This window comes from Scyliorhinus torazame, chromosome 5 (assembly GCF_047496885.1).
Source record: "Scyliorhinus torazame isolate Kashiwa2021f chromosome 5, sScyTor2.1, whole genome shotgun sequence".
NCBI lineage: Eukaryota > Metazoa > Chordata > Chondrichthyes > Carcharhiniformes > Scyliorhinidae > Scyliorhinus > Scyliorhinus torazame.
In genome coordinates this window covers 162379555-162400618 of record NC_092711.1, presented here as the reverse complement: position 1 = coordinate 162400618, position 21064 = coordinate 162379555, and the positions used below count along the sequence as shown (strand labels likewise).

General features: G+C 48.2%; 2 protein-coding genes and 1 long non-coding RNA gene across 3 annotated transcripts in view; 1 reads left to right on the top strand and 2 right to left on the bottom strand.

The window, feature by feature from the left end:
- The window catches only part of LOC140422239 (uncharacterized), a 262902-nt gene that overhangs the window by 48080 nt on the left and 193758 nt on the right, over positions 1 to 21064 (bottom strand). The window lies entirely within an intron of this gene.
- LOC140418014 (uncharacterized) overlaps positions 450 to 21064 on the bottom strand; it is a 110493-nt gene continuing 89878 nt past the window's right edge. Inside the window, exon 11 of the mRNA XM_072501445.1 lies at positions 450 to 3638. Coding sequence (XP_072357546.1) covers positions 2752 to 3638 — 887 coding nt within the window. The 3' untranslated portion in view covers positions 450 to 2751. The remainder of the gene's footprint in view (positions 3639 to 21064) is intronic.
- LOC140422287 (uncharacterized) lies at positions 6181 to 10763 on the top strand. The gene is made up of 2 exons (XR_011947361.1): positions 6181 to 6322; positions 7649 to 10763. It is a non-coding gene; the product is annotated as an uncharacterized lncRNA (long non-coding RNA).

Genomic DNA, 21064 nt, shown 5'->3' with positions numbered 1-21064 from the left:
GAACCTGCTCATACAGGCCACATATCATTGAAGACAAATGGACAATTCCAGTGATGCTGAATGCCACATTAATCAACTGCAAACTCGTCACGGGAACGAGTGCCAATCTCCTCAGCCTCTCCGATTTGAACCACCTAAGAGTTCAACCAACAGTTTTTGTTTGACTGGAACAACTGATTGGCTATGCGCAGAATGCGATTGAAATGCGAGGGGTATGTGACCTAGAAGCATGGGTGCATAATCAAAGTCACATTGTGCAATTCGCCATTGTGGACACAAAGTGAGAGTCCATATTGGGAGTGAAAGTGTGCAAAGCCCTGAACCTCGTTGAGCGACTGTACGTTCCAGACAGCGTGAAGACAAAGGATTATTGTAACTGGCTACGAGATATGATGCCGCAGTCATCTGATGAGGACAGTGATGAAACAGATGATGAGCCAGAAGAGGAAGACTATGAAGGCCTATCAACTTTATTTGCAACTGGTTGATCAACCATTTGGACATGCAGCATTTGTGCAGTAGATTGGAGCAATTGTGCAAATATTTGGCCACCACAGTGTATGGTGAAGGTGAAGGAAGGGATTTAACTGAGCATATGGGAGCATCTCTTTTCCATAGTAACTGTGTTAAAGACCAAAATAAGCCAGAACTTTATTGCAAAATGGATTATATGAATGAGGAAATTGATGCAGATAAACTGTTTTACTGGAAACACAATTTTTGAAAGATTTTTCACCAATGTCTTTGGAATCCCAAAAGCTTTGTTTATTTCCTACTTTGGGCAGCTCGCCATTGAATGACCCAGAACCTGAAGATGACCTAATTGGCATTTGAGCTGCTTCCTTCCAACAATGAGTCTGAAAGTCCCACTGATTGTGAAAGATTCTCTACGGACGTGGGGCAGTTAATAAACTTCTCGTGGTCTGAATGTTGCAATAAGATATGGTTGATATAATAATTGATATGGTTAATCTCTACAGATATGAGGAAACAATAATTGTAGTTGGGTTGACAAAAAGGGACTTATTGATGTCACTCAGAACATTGTGTACAACAGGTTTCTGCTGGATGCGTAGCCAGAGTGGCTCCTTCAACAATGAACCTGTTGATTCAATCTGTTCTCTGATGGATGTCCATTGGACGCCATCTTGGAAATATTGGGGCCAAAGAATCACATTAAAAATAAAATGTTTATCTTAATTAAAAAAACAAAAAACTTTATTTGCAACTAGTGACAAAGTGATCACGGGTGGCATACAATGTGTGCAGGATAACGGCGAGACTGACAGTTCTAAGCTGGACTGTACAGAGGCTGACAATGAGAGTGCAACACTGAACAAATAAGTCGAGAGCACACCTATTGTGAACAGCCAACAAAAAAATGCAGACATCTTGGAGAAGTTGACTCCAGATGAGAAGCACAAAGAGGTCAAAGATACGTCAGATAATCTAAAGGGAACTGATCGTAAAAAGATTAAAGATTGTGGGAGAATCTAGAAATTGGAGTCACTTTAAAAGTAAGAACTTGAACATTTAAGGCAGAGGAGAAATTTTTCTCTCAGAGGGTCGTGAATCTTTGGAACTCTCTTCCTCAAAGGGCAGCGGAAGCAGAGTCTGTGAATATTTTGAAGATGGAGTTGAATAGATTCTAGATAAGCAAGGGGGTGAAAGGTTATCGGGGGGAATGTGGAGTTGAGGTTACAATCAGATCAGCCGGGAACCTATTGAATGGTGGAGCAGGCTCGAGGGGCCGAATGGCCGACTCCTGCTCCTAATTTGTATGTTATTACATCCTTTATAATAGATTGTAGCATTTTCCCTCCTACTGATGTCAGGCTAATGGGTCTGTGGTTCCCCGTTTTCTCTCACCCTCCTTAAATATTGGGGTTACATTTACCACCTTCCAACCTGCAGGAACCATTCCAGAATCTATAGAATTTTGAAAGATGACCACCAATGTATCCACTATCTCGACAGCCACCTCTTTCAGCACTCTGGGATGTAGAGCAGCAGCTTTTGGAGATTTATTAACTGTCAACCACATAAATTTCTCCAGTACTACTTTTTCACAAATACTAATCTCTTTCAGTTCCTCGTGCTCACTAGTCCGTTGGTTCTCTCGTGTTCTGGGGACAAATTCTGTATCTTCCTCCATGAAGACAGACACACATTGTTTAGTTTCTCTGCCATTTCCTTATTCCCCATTATAAACTCTCCTGTCTCTGTCTGGAATGGACCCACATTGGTCTTTGCTAATCTTTTCCTTTTCACATACGTATCGGAGCTTTTCCAGTTGGTTTTTATGTTTATCGTCAGTTTGCTCTAATATTCTATTTTCTCTTTATCAGTTTCTTGTTCCTTTGCTGAATTCTAAAACAAGTTCTCAATCCTCAGGCGTACAGCTATTTTGGCCACTTTATGAGTCTCTTCTTTGATCAAATGGAATCTTTAACATTTCTTGTTAGACACGGTTGCATCACTTTTCCTGTTGGATTTTTGCTCCTTAAAGGAATCTATGTTTGTTGTTTTTGTGTGAAATAAGAGTCGTCAAGTCCCAGGGGACCAGAGGCTGCTTTCCCCTTTGAGAAAGTGAGCTGACTGGTGGTGATAGAATCTGAGGGTCACCACACCTCAGGCGAGGGGCAATGTTGAAAAGGTGGGGCCTTCATGGATAACCTCAGCCGGTACGGGAGCTGAACCCATGATGTTGAAGTCGCTGTACACCACACACCAGCCATCCAGCCAACTGAGTTAACTCTCCCCGGTGTGAACTTGCTGGTGTCTCCGCAGGCTGGATAATGTAGTGAATCCCTTCCCACATCGAGAGCAGGTGAACGGCCTCTCCCCAGTGTGAACTCGTTGGTGTGTCTGCAGGCTAGATAACTCAGTGAATTTGTTTCCACACTGAGAGCAGGTGAACGGCCTCTCCCCAGTGTGAACTCGCTGGTGTCTCTGCAGGCTGGATAATTGACTGAATCCCTTCCCACATTGAGAGCAGGTGAACGGCTTCTCCCCAGTGTGAACTCGCTGGTGTGTCTGCAGGCTGGATAATTGACTGAATCCCTTCCCACATTGAGAGCAGGTGAACGGCTTCTCCCCAGTGTGAACCCGCTGGTGTGTCTGTAGGTGGGATAACTGAGTGAATTCCTTCTCACATTGAGAGCAGGTGAATGGTCTCACCCCAGAGTGAACTAGCTTGTGTGCATTCAGATAGGATGAATGAGTGAATCCCTTCCCACACTGAGAGCAGCTAAACGGCCTCTCCCTTGTGTGAACCCGGTGGTGTGTCCGCAGGGTGGATGAATCACTGAATCTCTTCTCACACTGAGAGCAGCTGAATGGCCTCTCCCCAGTGTGAATGCGCTGGTGTGACCGCAGGCCGGATGGATCACTGAAATCCTTCCCACACTGAGAGCAGGTGAATGGCTTCTCCCCAGTGTGAACACGCTGGTGTGTATTTAGGTGGGATAACTGAGTGAATCCCTTCTCACATACAGAGCAGGTGAATGGCCTCTCCCCAGTGTGAATACGTCGATGAATCTCCAGTTGAGATGGGGCACTGAATCCCTTCCCACAATCCCCACATATCCACGGTTTCTCCATGTTTTGTGTCTCCTCGAATCTCTGCAGGTCAGAAAATCAGTTGCAGCCTCGTCCACACACAGAACACGTGTGCGGTCTTTCCCCGCTGTGAATGGTGCAATGTTTTTTCAGGCTGTGTAACTGGTTAATGCTCTTTCCACAGTCAGTACTCTGGAACCCTCTCACTCGGATGTGTGTGTCTCGGTGCTTTTCCAGTCACAATTATGTTTAAAATCTTTTGATGCTGACAGGTTGGGCAAACATTTTTCCTTCCCCTTCTCGATTCAAAGGCCGATGATATTCAGGTCCCAAGGAATCTGGTGACTGTCAGATCGAGAGGTTATGTTTGAGATTTCTGTCTGTAATTCCTCCTCTTTTCATATCCTGTAAAAGGAGTTTACAGAAGACATCACTGTCAGTACAGGGTAGAAATTCAGAACAGAGATTTCTAGTTTCTAGAGAACATTTTTTTCTCTCACGTTTCCCAATACCTAGTCTCTAATACCTATTTTGCCATACCTAGGGAGTGGACTCAGAGGGTGGAGTGCCGGAGCAGTAAGTACAAAACACTTACCTCGGGAATTCAAGGCCTAGTCTCCAGGGAGAGGATGTGAAGAGGCGGAGCATCAGAGTAGTAAATATAAAGACCTTTCCTAGTTTCCAGGGTGAGAACTGAGAGGTCTGGATTTTTGGAGCTGAGTAAAAAACCTTTCCCTGGGGATTCGTGGTCTGCTCGTGGAGCGGACTTAGAACATACAACATACAGTGCAGAAGGACACCATTCGGCCCATCGGGTCTGCACCAACCCTCTTAAGCCCTCACTTCCACCCTATCCCTGTAACCCAATAACTCCTCCTAACCTTTTTGGTCACTAAGGGCAATTTATCATGGCCAATCCACCTAACCTGCACGTTTTTGGACTGTGGAAGGAAACCGGAGCACCCGGAGGAAACCCACGCACACACGAGGAGAACATGCAGACTCTGCACAGACAGTGACCCAGCAGGGAATCGAACCTGGGACCCTGGCTCTGTGAAACAACAGTGCTATCCATGGGATGGCCGGCAATCTCGAAAGTCCGTTGCAGCTCGCATTTTACAAGCCGGTCTCAACCGTTGGGCGTTCCTCTCGCAATCGGAAATGCCGCGAACGAGTGCCGCGATCCTCCCAAAACCTGCCCACTACCCACCCGCGGGTTGCGACACTGAGTTTGTAAACCCCTTGAGTGTTGGAGGCGTGAGTACAAAGACCTTACCTCAGAGATTCGCAGCCTAACTCTCCAGGAGTGCACCCGGAGGGACGGAGTATCGGAGCTGTGAATATAAAAACCTTACCTCGGGAATTCACGGCCTAGTCTCCAGGGGGCGGACTCGGAGGGACTGAGTACTAGAGCTGTGAGTGTAAAAACCTTACCTCAGGGATTTGCGGCCCAGTCTCCAGGGAGTGGACTCGGAGAGGCAGAGTATCGGAACTGTGAGTATAATAACATTACCTTGGGGATTCGCAGCCTGGTCTCCTGGTAGTGTACCTGGACATGTGAAGTTTCGGAGCTGTGAGCATGAATTTGCACTGGTTGGAGATTTTAAATCTGGGGCATAGTCTAAAAATTAGGGCTAAACTGTTCAGGAGCGATATTTGGAACAACATTTTCACACAAAGGATGGTAGAGGTTCGGATTTCTTTTCCACAAACAGCATTTGATGTTGGATCAGTTGTTAATTTTAAATGAGATCTATAGATTTTTGTTGAACAAAGATTTGATGGGATATGGACCAACGGCAGGTATATGGAGTTAGGCACATTCTCCCCAAGTCTGCATGGGTCGAACACCCACAACCCAAAGATGTGCAGGATAGGTGAATTGGCCACGCTAAATTGTCCCTTATTGCAAAAAAAATTATTGGATACTCTGAATTTATAGAAAACAAGGAAAGAAAAAGGTATAATGGAGTTAGGTCACAGATCAGCCATGATCTCCTTGAATGGTGGGGCATGTGCAAGGGACTGAATGGCCTACTCCTGTTCCTATAAGACCATAAGAGAACCATAAATAATATATCTAATCTGTAGCATATAACACTAGGCATATCTCTGTCCTACATTAGTTAGATGTCCACTTAAATGTCAGCCATCGCCTGGGGAAACCAGCCCTTTAATTGTGAACATTGGGAAGGAGACCATCCTTTTAGCCAGACAAATAAATGTGTCAAGCTGAGGGAGCAAAGGATGCCAATGTCTTTAAGAGAGAGAGAGACCTGGGCCAACCTTTCCAGAGTCTGCACCCTCCCTGGATTCACTTCCTTTCCCTTCAGTTGCTGCAAGTGACCAATTGAAGGTGAGAATGAGAAAAGAAATGGAAAGGGGAGAAAATAAAGTGTTTTACTCACAGATGATGGAGACAGGAGGAGGTTTTAGTTTGTGTGAATATTCAGTCACACAAAGCCCGCGCTCTGATTGGCTGGAGCAACAGAGTCCTTCCGGTCCTGCACCTCTTCCCATTAGTCACCAAATCAGCAGGAAGGTCAGGGGGTGGGCTCTCCTCCGCACATGCGCATCTTCCCCTCTCTCTTGGACATGCGCAGTCCCGGGTCTGGGGGAGATCACCGAGTGGCTTCTCGCTCTGACCGGAGCCGTCAGCCGGTTGCCTGGAAACCTTGTCTGGAGGAGGTTCTGTTGTCGGGTTTTTCTCCCTCAACCGACAGTAAATTAATATCAGAGAAATGTCCAGTGTTGTTAAATGGTGCAGATTAGATATATTATTGATGGTTATGTAATGAAGTACATTTATTATAATTTATAGCTGTGTAATATTGACCTGTAGCTACGTTATATATTTCCAGTCATCTCCTCCCTCAGAGGGTTGTTCGTCTCTGGAATTCTCTTCCACAGGGACCAGTGGAGTCTGGGGGTCACTGAATATATTCATCGCTGAGTTGGACAGATTTCTGATTGACCAGGGAGTCGGGGGTTATGGGGAACAGGCAGGAAAATGGAGAGAAAGCTGAGATGAGGAGGGATTTCCTCACTCGAGGATGAAACTTTGGAATTCTCTCCCCTAGAGACCGTGGAGCCTCAGTCATCAAGTATTTTCAAAATGAGGAGATGCCGGCGTTGGACTGGGGTGAGCACAGTAAGAGGGCAGCACGGTAGCATTGTGGATAGCACAATTGCTTCACAGCTCCAGGGTCCCAGGTTCGATTCCAGCTTGGGTCACTGTCTGTGCGGAGTCTGCACATCCTTCCCGTGTATGCGTGGGTTTCCTCCGGGTGCTCCGGTTTCCTCCCACAGTCCAAAGATGTGCGGGTTAGGTGGACTGGCCATGCTAAATTGCCCTTCGTGTCCAAAATTGCCCTTAGTGTTGGGTGGGGTTACTGGGTTATGGGGATAGGGTGGAGGTGTTGACCTTGGGTAGGGTGCTCTTTCCAAGAGCCGGTGCAGACTCGATGGGCCGAATGGCCTCCTTCTGCACTGTAAATTCTATGATAAGTCTTACAACACCAGGTTAAAGTCCAACAGGTTTGTTTCGAATCACTAGCTTTCGGAGCAGTGCTCCTTCCTCAGGTGAATCATCTGCGGAAGGAGCTGTGCTCTGAAAGCTAGTGTTTGAAACAAACCTGTTGGACCTTAACCTGGTGTTGTAAGTATTTTCAAGACCGAGATTGATAGGTTTCTTGATATTGAAGATATCAAGGCATATGGGGGAATAGTGTGGGAAAATAGTGCTGAGGTAGATCGGTCAATTAGCTCATTAAATGGTTCAGCAGATTTGATGGGCTGAATGGCTGACTGCAGCCCCGATTTGTTATGATCTCTGTGCCCAGGACAGGAAGCAGTGAGCATGGATCTGTCAATCAACCTGAATCAGCACCTTCAGGAAAATTGGGAAGGTGAATATTAGATACAGCAGTGTGAGAACAGAGTGAGAATAGAGGGGGAATGTGCGGGATGGAGATTTACAGCTTTGGGAAATAAGAAACAGAAGAATTTTCCATAAAAAACTCAAATTGTCTGTTCTGAATGTCTATCCTGTACTGACAGTGATGTCTTTTGTAAATTGTTTTTGCAGGATATTTGGCAAGGAGGAATTAGACACAGAAAACTCAAATATCAAGTCTTGATCTGACAGAGTCACTCGATTTAGCAGGCCCTGAATATCATTGGCTTTGAACCTCAAAGGAGAAATGTTTGCCTGAACTGCCAGCTGAAAAGATTTTAAATATCAGTGTGACTGAAATAGCACCAAGGAACACGCAGCCGAGCGAGAGTGCTCCAGAGCACTGACTGTGGAAAGAGCTTTGAACAGTTACACAGCCTGAAAAAACATCGCACCATTTACACCGGAGAGAGACCATACATTTGTTCCGTGTGTGGATGAGCTTTCAACTGATCGTTAAACCCAGAGAGACACAAGACCCAAAACATGGAGAAACCGTGGACCTGTGGGGACTGTCGGAAGGGATTCAGAACCCCATCAGAGCTGGAAGCACATCGACGCAGTCACACTGGGGAGAGGCCATTCACCTGCTCTCAGTGTGGGAAGGAATTCACTCGGTTATCCAGCCTGCGGACACACCAGCGGGTTCACACTGGGGAGAGGCCATTCACCTGCTATCAGTGTGAGAAGGAATTCACTCGGTTATCCAGCCTACGGACACACCAGCGGGTTCACACTGGGGAAAATCCATTCACCTGCGCTCAGTGTGAGAAGGGATTTACTCAGTTATCCCATCTGCAGACACACCAGCGAGTTCACACTGGGGAGAGGCCGTTTACCTGCTCTGTCTGTGGGAAGGGATTCACTCAGTTACCCCATCTGCAGACACACCAGCGAGTTCACACAGGGGAGAGGCCATTCACCTGCTCTGTGTGTGGAAAGGGATTCACTCAGTCATCCCACCTGCTGACCCACAAAGTCACTCACACCAATGAGAGACCCTTTAAATGCTCTGACTGCGGGAGAGATTTCCAAAGCTCTCATGTACTGATGATCCACCAGCGCATTCACACTGAGGAGAGACCGTTCAGCTGCTCTCACTGCACAAAGATGTTTCAAACATCATCTGCACTGTGGCAACATCAGCAAATTCACATTGGAGAAAGGCCATTCAACTGCTCTGACTGTGGGAAGGGATTCACTCGGTTATCCACCCTGCTGACACACCAGCGGGTTCACACTGTGAAGAGACCGTTCCCTGATCCATGTGTGGGAAGAGATTCACTTGGACATCCAGTCTGATGAAATATAATGTCACTCACACCAATGAGAGCCCCTTTAAATGCTCTGACTGTCGGAGAGGGTTCAGGAGTGCTGGAGTTCTGATGATCCACCAAAGCATTCACACTGAGGAGAGACCATTCCGCTGCTCTCACTGCACAGAGGTTTAAAACATCGGCCAATCTGCATTTACACCAGCGACTTCACAAGTGATGACAAGAGTTGGATGCTGCTGTTATTGCTACTGTTAATCACATCCAGGACTGAACCATGTTCATTCTGACACTTGGTGAAATGGGAGGGTCGGAGGTTTCTTTCTACTGGACTGGTCGGTCTCACGACTTTCTTTCAGTGGGCTGATGCTCTTTGAGCCTGGGAGAGCACATTTCCACTGAAATGATCCACAGAAGCTGATGAAGGACATATATTTTATCCCGGACAGTAAATAGTATTTACCCCCCACTACAGTTAAATAAATACAGAATTAACCGGAAAAACACAGCAGACCTGGCAGCATCTGTGGAGAGAGAACAGAGTTAACATTCCACGTCCAATGTAACTCTACTTCAGAACTAAAGAGGGGGAGAAATGTGATGGGTCTGATACTGTTGAGAAAGGGGAAGGGTCAGGTAGAACAAAAGAGAAAGTCAGGGATTGGTTAGAGGGCGGGTGAGATTAAAAGACTAAAATGTCCTGGAACAAAAGGCAAAGGTAGAGGCAATGGATTGGATTGGATTTGTTTATTGTCACATGTACCAAGGTGCAGTGAAAAGTATTGTTCTGCAGACAGCTCAGACAGATCATTCAGTACATGGTTGTAGTAAAGAAAAAAAACATTGGTCCAGAGTAAGTGTTAATGGCAGAATAAAGGACAGCTCTGTCTGGAAGCAAAAAAAACCCCATGAAAACAAGATGTAGACTGACACTCAGCAAAAAAAAAAAAATCAAAATTGAGGAGAGAGTTCAGGGTGTGAAGTTGTTGAACTCAATGTTGAGTCCAGAAGGCTGTAAAGTGCCTCATGGGAAGATGAGGGGCTGTTCGTCCAGCTTGTGTTGGGCTTCTCCGGAACATTGCAGCAGGCCGAGGACAGAAATGTGAGCCTGAGAGCTAGGTGGTGAATTCTAATGGCACCAAGCGGAAGGTCAGGGTCATGCTTGTGGACTTAGCGGAGGTGTTCCACAAAGAGGGCAGGGAACAGGCTACAGATGAATTAAAGAGTTTGGGTCCAGAACATTGTGAACATCCTTTTACTCTGGTTGTCTTTGATCCTCAAGTCATTTTCTGTATTTTTAACCATGTTCTGTTTCATTAATAAACTTTTGTCAGAAATGTTAATAATTGGGGAAAACTAAGATTTGGAAAATGAAATGGGGATAAAATAAAACGGGGAGTTGATAATGGCAACTATCTGAAGAGGTTTTGAGATGCAAATTTGCACATCAGTGAGAAAAGCAAGTGTTTACCCATGTGACTAGAGGATAACAATGGGGTTTAGAAGAGGTAACTTCAAAGTGGAGAGATAAGGAAAGTGATATGTATATGCTAAAAGCTGACTCCACAGGGTGGATAACATCAAAGGGAAAGAATGATATATCAATAACATAATGCTTGTGACAAGGACAGAGGCAAACAAACCATCACAGCCACACCCAGCTGCAGAAAAAGTCTCCCGAAGAGAAGTAGCAGATTTCGCCTTTGCTGAAACTGAGTACGGTTTCCCCAAACTTGGCAAATAACCAGCACATGGTAACTATCTGCTGGATTTGGCTCAGAGTTATATAATGGATGTTGGTTGGGAACAAGGAGGCATCTCAGAGTTCAGGAGACATAGGTAGTTGGGAACCAAGTGGTAACTGCCTGTAACACAGTGTGTGTATAGCCATCAGTGTACTTAACTGTTGTAGTGTATTATTGTCTTCCTGTTTTTTATTTTAAATAAATGTTCTTTATTAATGGTTCACACAACGACTGGAATATTCCACCCTGGTTCACATTTTTCTCACAATATACCAAATTAAAAATATACGCTGTGAAGAACCAGTGTTCCAAGTTACTCTTCTGGATTTTGGGATACCCTCATATTAACATCAGGTGGATTCTTAACAAATTGGGGGCTTGCCTGGGATTTTGGAAAGCATAATCCCTTGGGTGTAAAGGAATTTGTGAGTTTTAAATATAACAAGAGTGGGGAAAGTTTGGAACAAAGTAAGCAATACATGGTTTAAACTAAGGTGACTGCAGCATGATTCTTCCTGTGGCTAAGGCTTTCCTTAAGGCGGAGATGTAACTCTGCATGATCACTTCTGGTGACAGCCATGAGCTGACCGGTCGCACGCAAGGTGACCCTGGTGTGAAACCTTGAATATGACATTTTAACCCCATCAATTGGGCACCAAAATTATTCACGACCCCACTCCCATCCCTCGCACACACCGCCTAACCCCCGCAAACCGCATCAACGAGAAATAGAAAAGACAGCCAACCGCCCAGCGGAAAAGCCAGCAAGGACAAGGGGAGGATACCGCAGCTTCAGAGCAGGGGGGGGGGGGGGGTGGTACCGCAGCTTCAGAGCCGGCAGCCACACGAGGTGGCACGGAACCGAGAAGGACCAACTCCACAGAGTTCTCAGCGCAGTCCCAAGCTGATGGACAAACTTATCGGCTTCATCACCTCCAAGCCCCATAGCCACAGGGAGGAGCTGCAGACCTCTTGGCAGCCGTTGAGACAGCAGTGGAGGCGGCAACGGCCCCCATGAGGGAGGCTATGTCCAAAATGGAGCGGCGGCTTGAGGCCCAAAGATCGATGGCGAGAGCCCTCGAGAAGGCTGCCATGAAGCAAGGGAATGGGATCGTGGTAAGATTAATCAGGGCCCAGAAGGGCTTAGAAAAAATAGACGACCGGGAGAACAGTCGTCAATGCCAAAACCTAAGAATTGTGGGGTACCAGAAGGTATGGAGGGGCGGAACCCCACGGATTATATATCGGCAAAGCTCGGGAAACCGGTTGGTGAGGAGGGCTTCGCCAAACACCCGAAGGTGGACCACGCCCACAGGTCGCTTCGGCAGTGGCCCAGAGTCAGGAGATCTCCGCAGCCGATAATTGTAAAGTTCCACAAGTATCAGGACAAAGAATGGATCCTGAGATGGGCGAAAGGTGCGAGAGGGTGAAGTGGGAAGGACATTTCATCTGCTTGTATCAAGACATTGGGGCAGACCCGGCCAAGTGCCAGGCCGAATTTAACAGCCCTAAAACCACCCTATACAAAAGCAAGGTGCGGTTTGGCATGTTTTACCCTGCCAAGTTATGGGTCACATGCCAGGGGAAAGAGTACTATTTCGACACCCTGGAGGAGGCCAACAAATACATCCAGAAGAATGGTCTGGACAGGCAGTGCGAGTGCACATGGGCTAGAATGCGAGTAGAGAGCTGAGAGGGGCAGGAACGAATGTGGGCAGAGATGACAGGGGCGAGGGAGCGGGGAAGAGGCAGACGGGGTTAAATAGGGAACCTGTCCAAGAGAGGAGCCGCTACACCAGCAAATAAGCTGGTGCATGGAAGTACAATGAAGCAGGAGGCTGCGGCGCATCTCCTGGGAGGGAATGCACGCCTGGCAGGCGGGAGAGGCAAGACAGAAATTCAGGGAAAACAAAGGGGCAAAGAAGGCAGTGCCAGGGTTGTGAGGGGAGGGGGGGGAATGGGAGGGAGAAGCACAAGGGTAAGAGGAGACGGGGGAGGGGGTAGAGCGCTGGCTGCAACAGACAACACGTGGAGATGGCGGAAAAGAGGAAGCAGTTTGCGGCCAGTTTGAACGGCCTGAGAGCGAGGGCAGGCCCGATCGGACAGGGCCGGGCCCACATGGTGAGTACAGTTAACCCCACAGGAGGGGGCAGCACACCAGCCCCTCCAACCCGGTTGTTAAATAGACCGTGAGAGTATCAATGGGCTGTTGAATAGATCCGGATGCCTCGCCCATCTCAAGAGTCTGAGGATGGGCGTAGCCTTCCAACAGGAAACAAACCTGGGAGAGAGGGACCGACAGCGGGTAAGGAAGGGCTGGACAGCACAAACGTTACACTCATGTTTCGACACTCGGACAAGGGGGCATGGCCATAGTCTCATTTACAGCAACAAGCACGGTGACGGACCCAGGAGGTGGTACATAATGGTCAGCGGGACCCTGGAAGGGGCCCCTGTTGTTTTGGTAAACAAATGCCCCGAACTGGAACGACACAGAGTTCATCAGGAAAACAATGGCCGAAATCCCGGACTTGGACACACACCGACTAATGATGGGGGCCACTTTAACAGGACCTGACATTGGACAGATGAAACCCCAGGACAGGTAACATGTCAGGCATGACATGAAAATTGAACACCTTTATGGAGCAGATGGAGAGGGAGAGGGCGGGTTGGGGGTAGACCCGTGGAGGTTCCACCAGCCGAGAAAAAAATAATTCTCCTCCCACATGCATAAGGCCTACTCACGGATAGACTTTTTGTGGTAGGGAAGCGAGTACTTCCAGGAGTAACAAAGGCGGAATACTCCGTGATTGTAATCTCCGACCACTCGATGCATTACATCGACATGTGATTGGAGAAGGAATGGGTCCAACACCCTGCCATGGAGGCTGGACACAGCCCTCCCCACTAATAAGAAATTCAGTACTAAAATATCCCAAACCCTCAGCCATTATGTTTCCTGCAACCAGAACAGGGAGATCTCACCCTCCACATTCTGGGAGGCACTGAAGGTGGTGATCAGGGGGAAACCATAGCTTATAGGACCCTTAGGGACAGGAAGGAAAGGGAAGTCGAGCAGCGGCTGATCGACTCCATACTGGAGGTGAATCGACAGAACTCCACAGTCTCAACCGTGGAACTGCTGGCAGAAAGGAATAAGCTGCAGATGGAATTTGACCAGCTCTCCACACGGAAGGCAGCCCACCAGCTCTACCAGGCACGGTGGGCCCAGCTCTCCACACGGAAGGCAGCCCACCAGCTCTACCAGGCACGGTGGGCCCAGCTCTCCACACGGAAGGCAGCCCACCAGCTCTACCAGGCACGGTGGGCCCAGCTCTCCACACGGAAGGCAGCCCACCAGCTCTACCAGGCATGGTGGGCCCAGCTCTCCACACGGAAGGCAGCCCACCAGCTCCACCAGGCACGGTGGGCCTTTTACGAACATGGAGACAAAGCCAGCCGCAAGCTGACGTACCAGTTGAGAAAACAGGCGGCCAGGAAAGAGATAGCTCAACTTAGGGACAGTAACGGTCGGACGGTAGCGAACGCAAACAAGGTTAATAAATAAATCCTTTAAAACCTTTTACCGAGGGCTATACACCTCCAAGACCCTAGAAGGGGTCTCCGGGATGGAACAATTCCTTGACAGACTGGATATGCTGGTGGTGGGGGAGGACGGGAAATGGGTGCTGGAAGCACTGCTAGGGCTGTGCAAAATCGTGGAATGTATCAACACCATGCAATCAGGGAAAGCAGCAGGACCGGATGGGTTCCCGGCAGACTTTAAAAAACATCCTCAGCAGCGCTGGCCCCACACTTGCGGGAGATGTTCAATAACTCATTGTCAAAGGGGGCCCTGCCACCCATGCTAGCCCAGCCTCGATCTCTTTAATCCCCAAGAAGGACAAAGACCTAATAGAGTGTGGACCATACAGACCCATCTCTCTCTTAAATACTGATGTGAAAATCTTTGCGAAAGCACTGGCGAGGCGACTGGAGAGCTGCCTGCGGAAGATCAGACAGGGGTTGTTCAGGGCAGACAACTTGCAACAAACATCAGACACCTGCTGAACGTTATAATGACCCCATCAGTGGAGAGGACACCAGAGGTGATCGTCTCCCTAGATGCTGAGAAAGCTTTTGATCGAGTAGACTGGAGGTATCTCCTGGAGGTGCTTGAACAGTTTGGGTTTGGGGCAGGGTTCACCCTGTGAGTGAAGCTGCTGTGCAGCACTCCTATGGCGAGTGTTTAGACAAATGCAACCAGCTCTGAGTACTTCCGGCTGCACAGGGGAATGAGGTGGGGGTGCCCGCTATCCCCACTCCTGTTCATGCTGCCAATTGAGCCGCTGACTCTCGCCCTTAGGTCGGCACTTCCGGCCCAATGGTCCACAGCTCAGCTGGTGGACTTTTTAACAGCTCATTTCCAAAAACAGAGGTTTGAAATCTCTGAAGATCTAGTAAGGGCCATTGACCCAATTAAGGCGGAAGTGGAGAGAGTTGAGTAGTGACTAGAGGCTCAGGGTGCATCTCTACAGAAAATGGAGGAGTCTGTCGCCGACCACGAGGACTGGCTGGGTGGAAGCAGAGCTCTCCTTGGTGGCTGATAGCTTCAGAAAAGTACGTGACAAGGTTGACAAGTTGGAGAATCGAGAGCTTCGGCAAAATATCCGAATAGAGGGTCTGCCAGAGGGGTTAGAGGGCTAGTAATCTTTGGAGTATGTCGCACAGATGCTGCAGAAGCTGGTAGGTGAGAACGTTTTCAATCACCCCTGATTGGGCCACGGAACTGGCCAAATGGCGAGTCAGATTGAACAGGGTCAAGGCGGTCCTGCACAAGGAATGTGTGAGATTTGGAATGTTGTATCCGGCTCTTTTATGGATCACCTTTCGGAACCAGAAACACTTTTGAGACACTCCAGAGGAGGCAGGCAAGTTTCTGAGGGACCAGGAGATTGGGGATCTGTAAATATGTTAAAATGTGCTTGTTCTGTGCTGTTGATGATATTGTTGATAGTTCAGTTGTTGTGCATTTCTGTACATTTGTTATGTTCTCTTTATCATTCTCCTTCCAGTTTTCTTTTTATTGAGGTGTGTTTGATGTTCTGGGTTTGGGAGATGTGGGATAGTGATTATCTTTGATTCGGTTTGGGTAATATTTTATTTTATTTGATTTATTGTCACATGTACCGAAGTTCAGTGCAAAGTATTTTTCTGCGGCCAAGAGAACATACACAGTCCGTATTTGTATATATGGGGGTTCCTGCTCTGTTGTAATGCTGTAGTGTTATATGTACTGTTACTGTATTACGGCTTGTTCAATATTGTTTTGTTTTTGTCTTTTCCTGTTTTTGTATTTTCTGGATATACCTTCAATGAATTATCTTTTTAAAAAAATAATAGCAGGGTGAGTAAATGCGTTGTGATTTAAAATGATGCTGGTGAAGTAAAAAAAGACAGAGCTATCATACTTAAATGTGGTCAGGTACACGGGAGTCTGGTCCCCACACTTTTAGGAGAAAACACAGCAGTAGTTATTCCAGGATTTTATACTGAATTGTGGGACACAAGCTCATCACATGATTTGGTCTTAGCATTATGTGAGAGGTCAAAGGGTGAACATTTACTATTCATGAACTATCCTCCTTCCTCAGAATTAAAATAATCAGTTCTGTTCTCTAAATTCAAAGAAAAACAATCATTAAAGTATTCAGCCTTTCACGGTGCTGAGGACCCAGGTTCGATCCCGGCTCTGGATCAATGTCCATGTGGAGTTTGCACATTCTCCCCGTGTCTGCGTGGGTCTCACCCTCACAACCCAAAGATGTGCAGGGTAGGTGGATTGGCCACACTAAATTACCTCTTAACTGGAAAACAAGAATTTGGTACTCTAAATTTTAAAAATAGATTAGTGAATGAAAATCGCTTATTGTGGCAAGTAGGCTTCAAATGAAGTTACTGTGAAAAGCCCCTCGTCGCCACATTCCGGCGCGTGTTCGGGGAGGCTGGTACGGGAATTGAACCCCCGCTGCGGGCCTGCTTTAAAAGCCAGCTCTTTAGCCCTGTGCTAAACCAGCCTCAGTTAGTGTCGTCTAATGTGTTTTTTCCCCCAATTACGGGACAATTTAGTGTGGTCAGTCCACTTACCATGCACATCTTTGGGTTGTGGGGGTGGGGGGGGGGGGGCGGGGGGGAGGGGGGTGAGACCCATGCAGACACGGGGAGAATGTGCATAACTTGTGATGTTTAAAAGGAGTCACTTTATTTCCCATAATGCGAGAGATATTCCCACAAATAATTGATACCTTAGAGGGCTGGTCAAGTGGCTAGGCGCAATACAAGGGACTCTGGGAAATAATATTAATAGCTGACCATCATCCTGTTTTAAACCCCAGATACCAGCCAGGTCCAGCCAAATTGAGCTGGTTGACGTACATAAGGGGGAAGAAACTGTTAATAATGTCATTGGAGGGACTTCCAGTGGTGGCCATGAGCTGAGCGCTCACACAAAATCTTTGACTACGAACCTTTAGTCCCAGCAACGGGCACCAAAAGTAACTGTAATCCCACAGCCTGACCCCCGTCAACCGCACTGACAAGAGGAATGGGAAAAAGTCAGCCGCCCAGTCGAAAAGCCAACAAGGACAAGGGGAGGGTAACCTCAGCCTGGGAGCCGGCAGCCACATGAGGTGGGGCTGATCCCACAGAGCTCCCAGTGCAGACCCAGGCACTGATGGACCAGCTTATGGGCTTCATCACCATTTGGAGCTCCAGAGACACAGGGAGGAGTTGAGAAGAGACCTCCAGCTGTCAAAACAGCAGCAGAAGCTGCTGCGGCCCCCATGAGGGAAGCAATGGCCAAGACGGAGCTTGAGGTCCGGAAGACAATGCAAGAGACCTTAAGAAAGGTGCCATGGATCAAGGGACCGGGTCGTGGCACTTGAGGCCAAGGTGGCGAGCCTGATCAGGGCCCAGGAGGAGCTAAAAGGAAATGTCGATGGCCAGAACAGATCGCGTCAACAGAACTTGAGAATTCTGGGGCCGCCGGAAGGAACGGAGGGGAGGAACCCAATGCAGTGCGTAGCGGTGATGCTCGGGAAGCTGGTCAGCGAGGAGGGCGTCACCAAGCCCCGGAAGTAGACCTCGCCTACAGGCCACCTCCCCAAAGTTGGGGAGTCACCGCAGGTGACAACCGTGAGGCTGCACAAGTCCCAGGACAAGGAGCGGAGGTGGGCGAAAGGCGTGAGAGGGTGCAAGTGGGAAAGACATTCCATCTGCTTGTACCAAAACATTGTGCCGACCTGGCCAAGAGTCGGGCCGAATTTAACACTGCCATATCCGCCCTGTACAAAAATGAGGTGCAGTTTGGCATGCTCTACCCTGCCAAGCTATGGGTTACATATCATGGGAAGGAACATTATTTTGATGCCCCGGAGAAAGGCAACACATTTGTCCAGAAGAACGGACTGGGCAAACAGCGATAGAATGCAATGGCCAGAACACGGGCTGCAAAGGATGAGAGGGGCAGGGGCGAACACAAGCAAAGGTGCGGAGAAAGTGGGATAAGCAGATGGGGGTTAAATAGGGGAACCTGGCTAAGGGGGTTGCCACTACACTAGCGAGTAAGCTGGTGTATGGGAGCATAGTGAAGGAAGAGGCTGCCGCATGCCTCCCAGGAGGGAGGGAGCGTCTGGCAGGAGGAAGGGAAAACAGAGAAATTCAGGGAAATAAGGGCAAAAAGAGCAGTGGTCCAGGGTTGCATTGAAGAGGGAGAGCCAAGGGGGAGGGGGACCAGGAGGGGGGAGCACAAGGGCGGGGGAACAGGGAGAAACAAGGGGGAATGGAGGCGGGTAAAGGGCTGGTTACAACAGACAACACGTGGAGATGGTGAAAAAGAGGACGTAGTCAGCGGCCATCTTGAATGGCCTGTGAGCAAGGGCAGGCTCAAACGGACAAGGCCGGGACCACAAGGTGCGTGTGGTTGACCCCATAGCAGCGTGCTGGGGGGTGGGAGGCGGGGGGGTAGGGGGAGAGGGGGCAGACAGCACAGAGTCTCACTTGATGTTGATGACCTGCTCCTCTACATGTCGAACCCCCTAGCCAGCATTCAAAAGCTAACTGGACTCCTCAGGGAGTTCGGCATCTTCTCAGGTTACAAACTCAACCTGGGAAAGAGCAAAACCTTCCTGGTAAACCCTCGAGGGGGAGGAACAGAGCTGGAGGAATTGATATTTAATAAAGTGGCCCAAACCAAGTTCAGGTACCTGGGGATCCAAGTGACCCACAACTGAAAGAGGCTCCTCAAATGGAACCTCTCCAGCATGGAGGAGGTGAAGAGGAACCTGTAAAGATGGGGCTCACTCCCTCTTTCCCTGGTGGGAAGGGTACAGACAATCAAAATGAATGTACTGCCTAGGTTCCACTTTGTGTTCAGGTCACTCCCAATCTTCATCCCAAATGCTTCTTCACCAGGTCGATAAGTTAATCATGATCTTAATTTGGGGAAGGGGGAGGGGGGGGGGAAAGAGATCCTAGGGTGCGTCAGAGTATTTTACAACGGGGGCGGCATGTGGGAGGCCTGGCCCTACCAATCTCCTATTTTACCACTGGGCGGCAAACGAGGAGAGGTGAGGGGGCTAAGTGAACTGGAGGCTGGGTCCGAATGGAGGAGGCCTACTGCATGGGGACGTCTCTCCAAGCGCTGGCCACCGTACCACTCTCTTTCATCCCACCCCCCACCCCCGCCACACCCACCTCAGGTGCCCAGTGGTAGTGGCCACCCTAAGGACATGGAACCTGTTCAGGCGCCTCTTCGAACTGGGCGAGGTGTCCATCGAGACACCCAGCTGCAACAACCACAGGTTCACACTGGCGAAGGTAGACGCCACATTTGGGTCATGGAAGGCAGACAGAGGGACACTGACAGGAGAGGACATGGACAACAGACTGGTAACCATGGGGAACTCACAGAGAGGCTCCAACTCCCTTAAGGGAATGAGCTCAGGTACCTGCAGCTGCCTGACTTTCTCTGTAAGGAGGCAAAAACATTCCCACAAAGACCCAGACATACATTTCTGGACACAATGGTAGGGCTGGACGGGTTAGGGGGTGACAAGTGTGGCGACATCTGCTGATGACTTATGGAAAAGGTCAGGACCCCACTGGATGAGACCATGTGGAAATGGATGGAGGAAATCAGCATGGAGATAGGGGGAGGACTCTGGATCGAGGCGTTGTACAGGGTCAACTCCACCTCCTGCATGTGAGTTGGCGAGGTGGACAGGGAATGTTGACTGGATGGATGGGAGCTTGTGAATAGCAGAGAAGGAACAGGGAGGGGGCCACCCACAGGAGGGAATACAAACCCCTCCCACACAGGCTAAACCAGGAAAACGGAGGGAGTCGCCCTCAATAACTAAATAATGTAATGTGACACTGGGACCTCAATCACGGATATGGTGACAGCACGGGGCTCGTGTTTTGTTGTTTTTATTATTAACTATTATTACCGTTGTTCTTGTATTGTTCTTTGTCTGTGGAGCTCTGTCTTTGTATTACATTCAGGGGCATCAAGGGGCTGGTTTAGCACATAGGGGCTGGTTTAGCACATAGGGGCTGGTTTAGCACAATGGGCTAAATCGCTGGCTTTGAAAGCAGACCAAGGCAGGCCAGCAGCACAGTTTAATTCCCGTACCAGCCTCCCCGAACAGGCGCCAGAATGTGGTGACTAGGGGCTTTTCACAGTAACTTCATTTGAAGGATACTTGTGACAATAAGTGATTTTCATTTCATTCAAATGCCAATAGAAATATTGCAATGATGTCATGGAGAAATTAAACAGAATTTGGATAAATGAAACTAACATTAAGCTTTAACCCGAGGATTTGCAATGGATCAAAAAACAACAAGTTATAGCTCATCAAACATTTGTCAAAGTCATTCAGAAAGCTGAGGGAACCGGGGAACAGACCAAAATGATTCAAGTGACCAACTGGTGGGATGATATTTGGAACTGGGTTACAAATGTACAGATACACCCATGGATAAGAATTGCTTCACACCGCATGATTAATGGTTATAACTCTGATTTTGTTGTATCAGGTGTTTACTTTAGTCATGTTTAAACATTGGGAAGTTGAGATGGAAGGGAAGATAGAAATGGAGTTATATGTGTGAAAACATGAATGAATGAGAGATAAAACTAAAGTGTAACATGGCCTGGACTTGAATGTCTGCTTCCGCGAGGTGGGGTATGATCAGGAAACGTTTTGTGATCCAATTTACTGAGGCTTCATGGATCACAGGGGGACTGTAGCCGGACGGCGAACTGCTAAACTTCTACCAAGCATGATGGGAAAAGTAGCTAATCTTACACAAGCATAGGGACTGTGAAAACAGCTGCAGTTGTTTTAAAAACCTGTGGAACTGATGTTCCACCAGCACATTCACACTGAGGAGGAGAGGCCGTTCAGCTACTTTCACTGTGCAAACAAGTTTAAAACGTCATCTACCCTGCTGATACACCA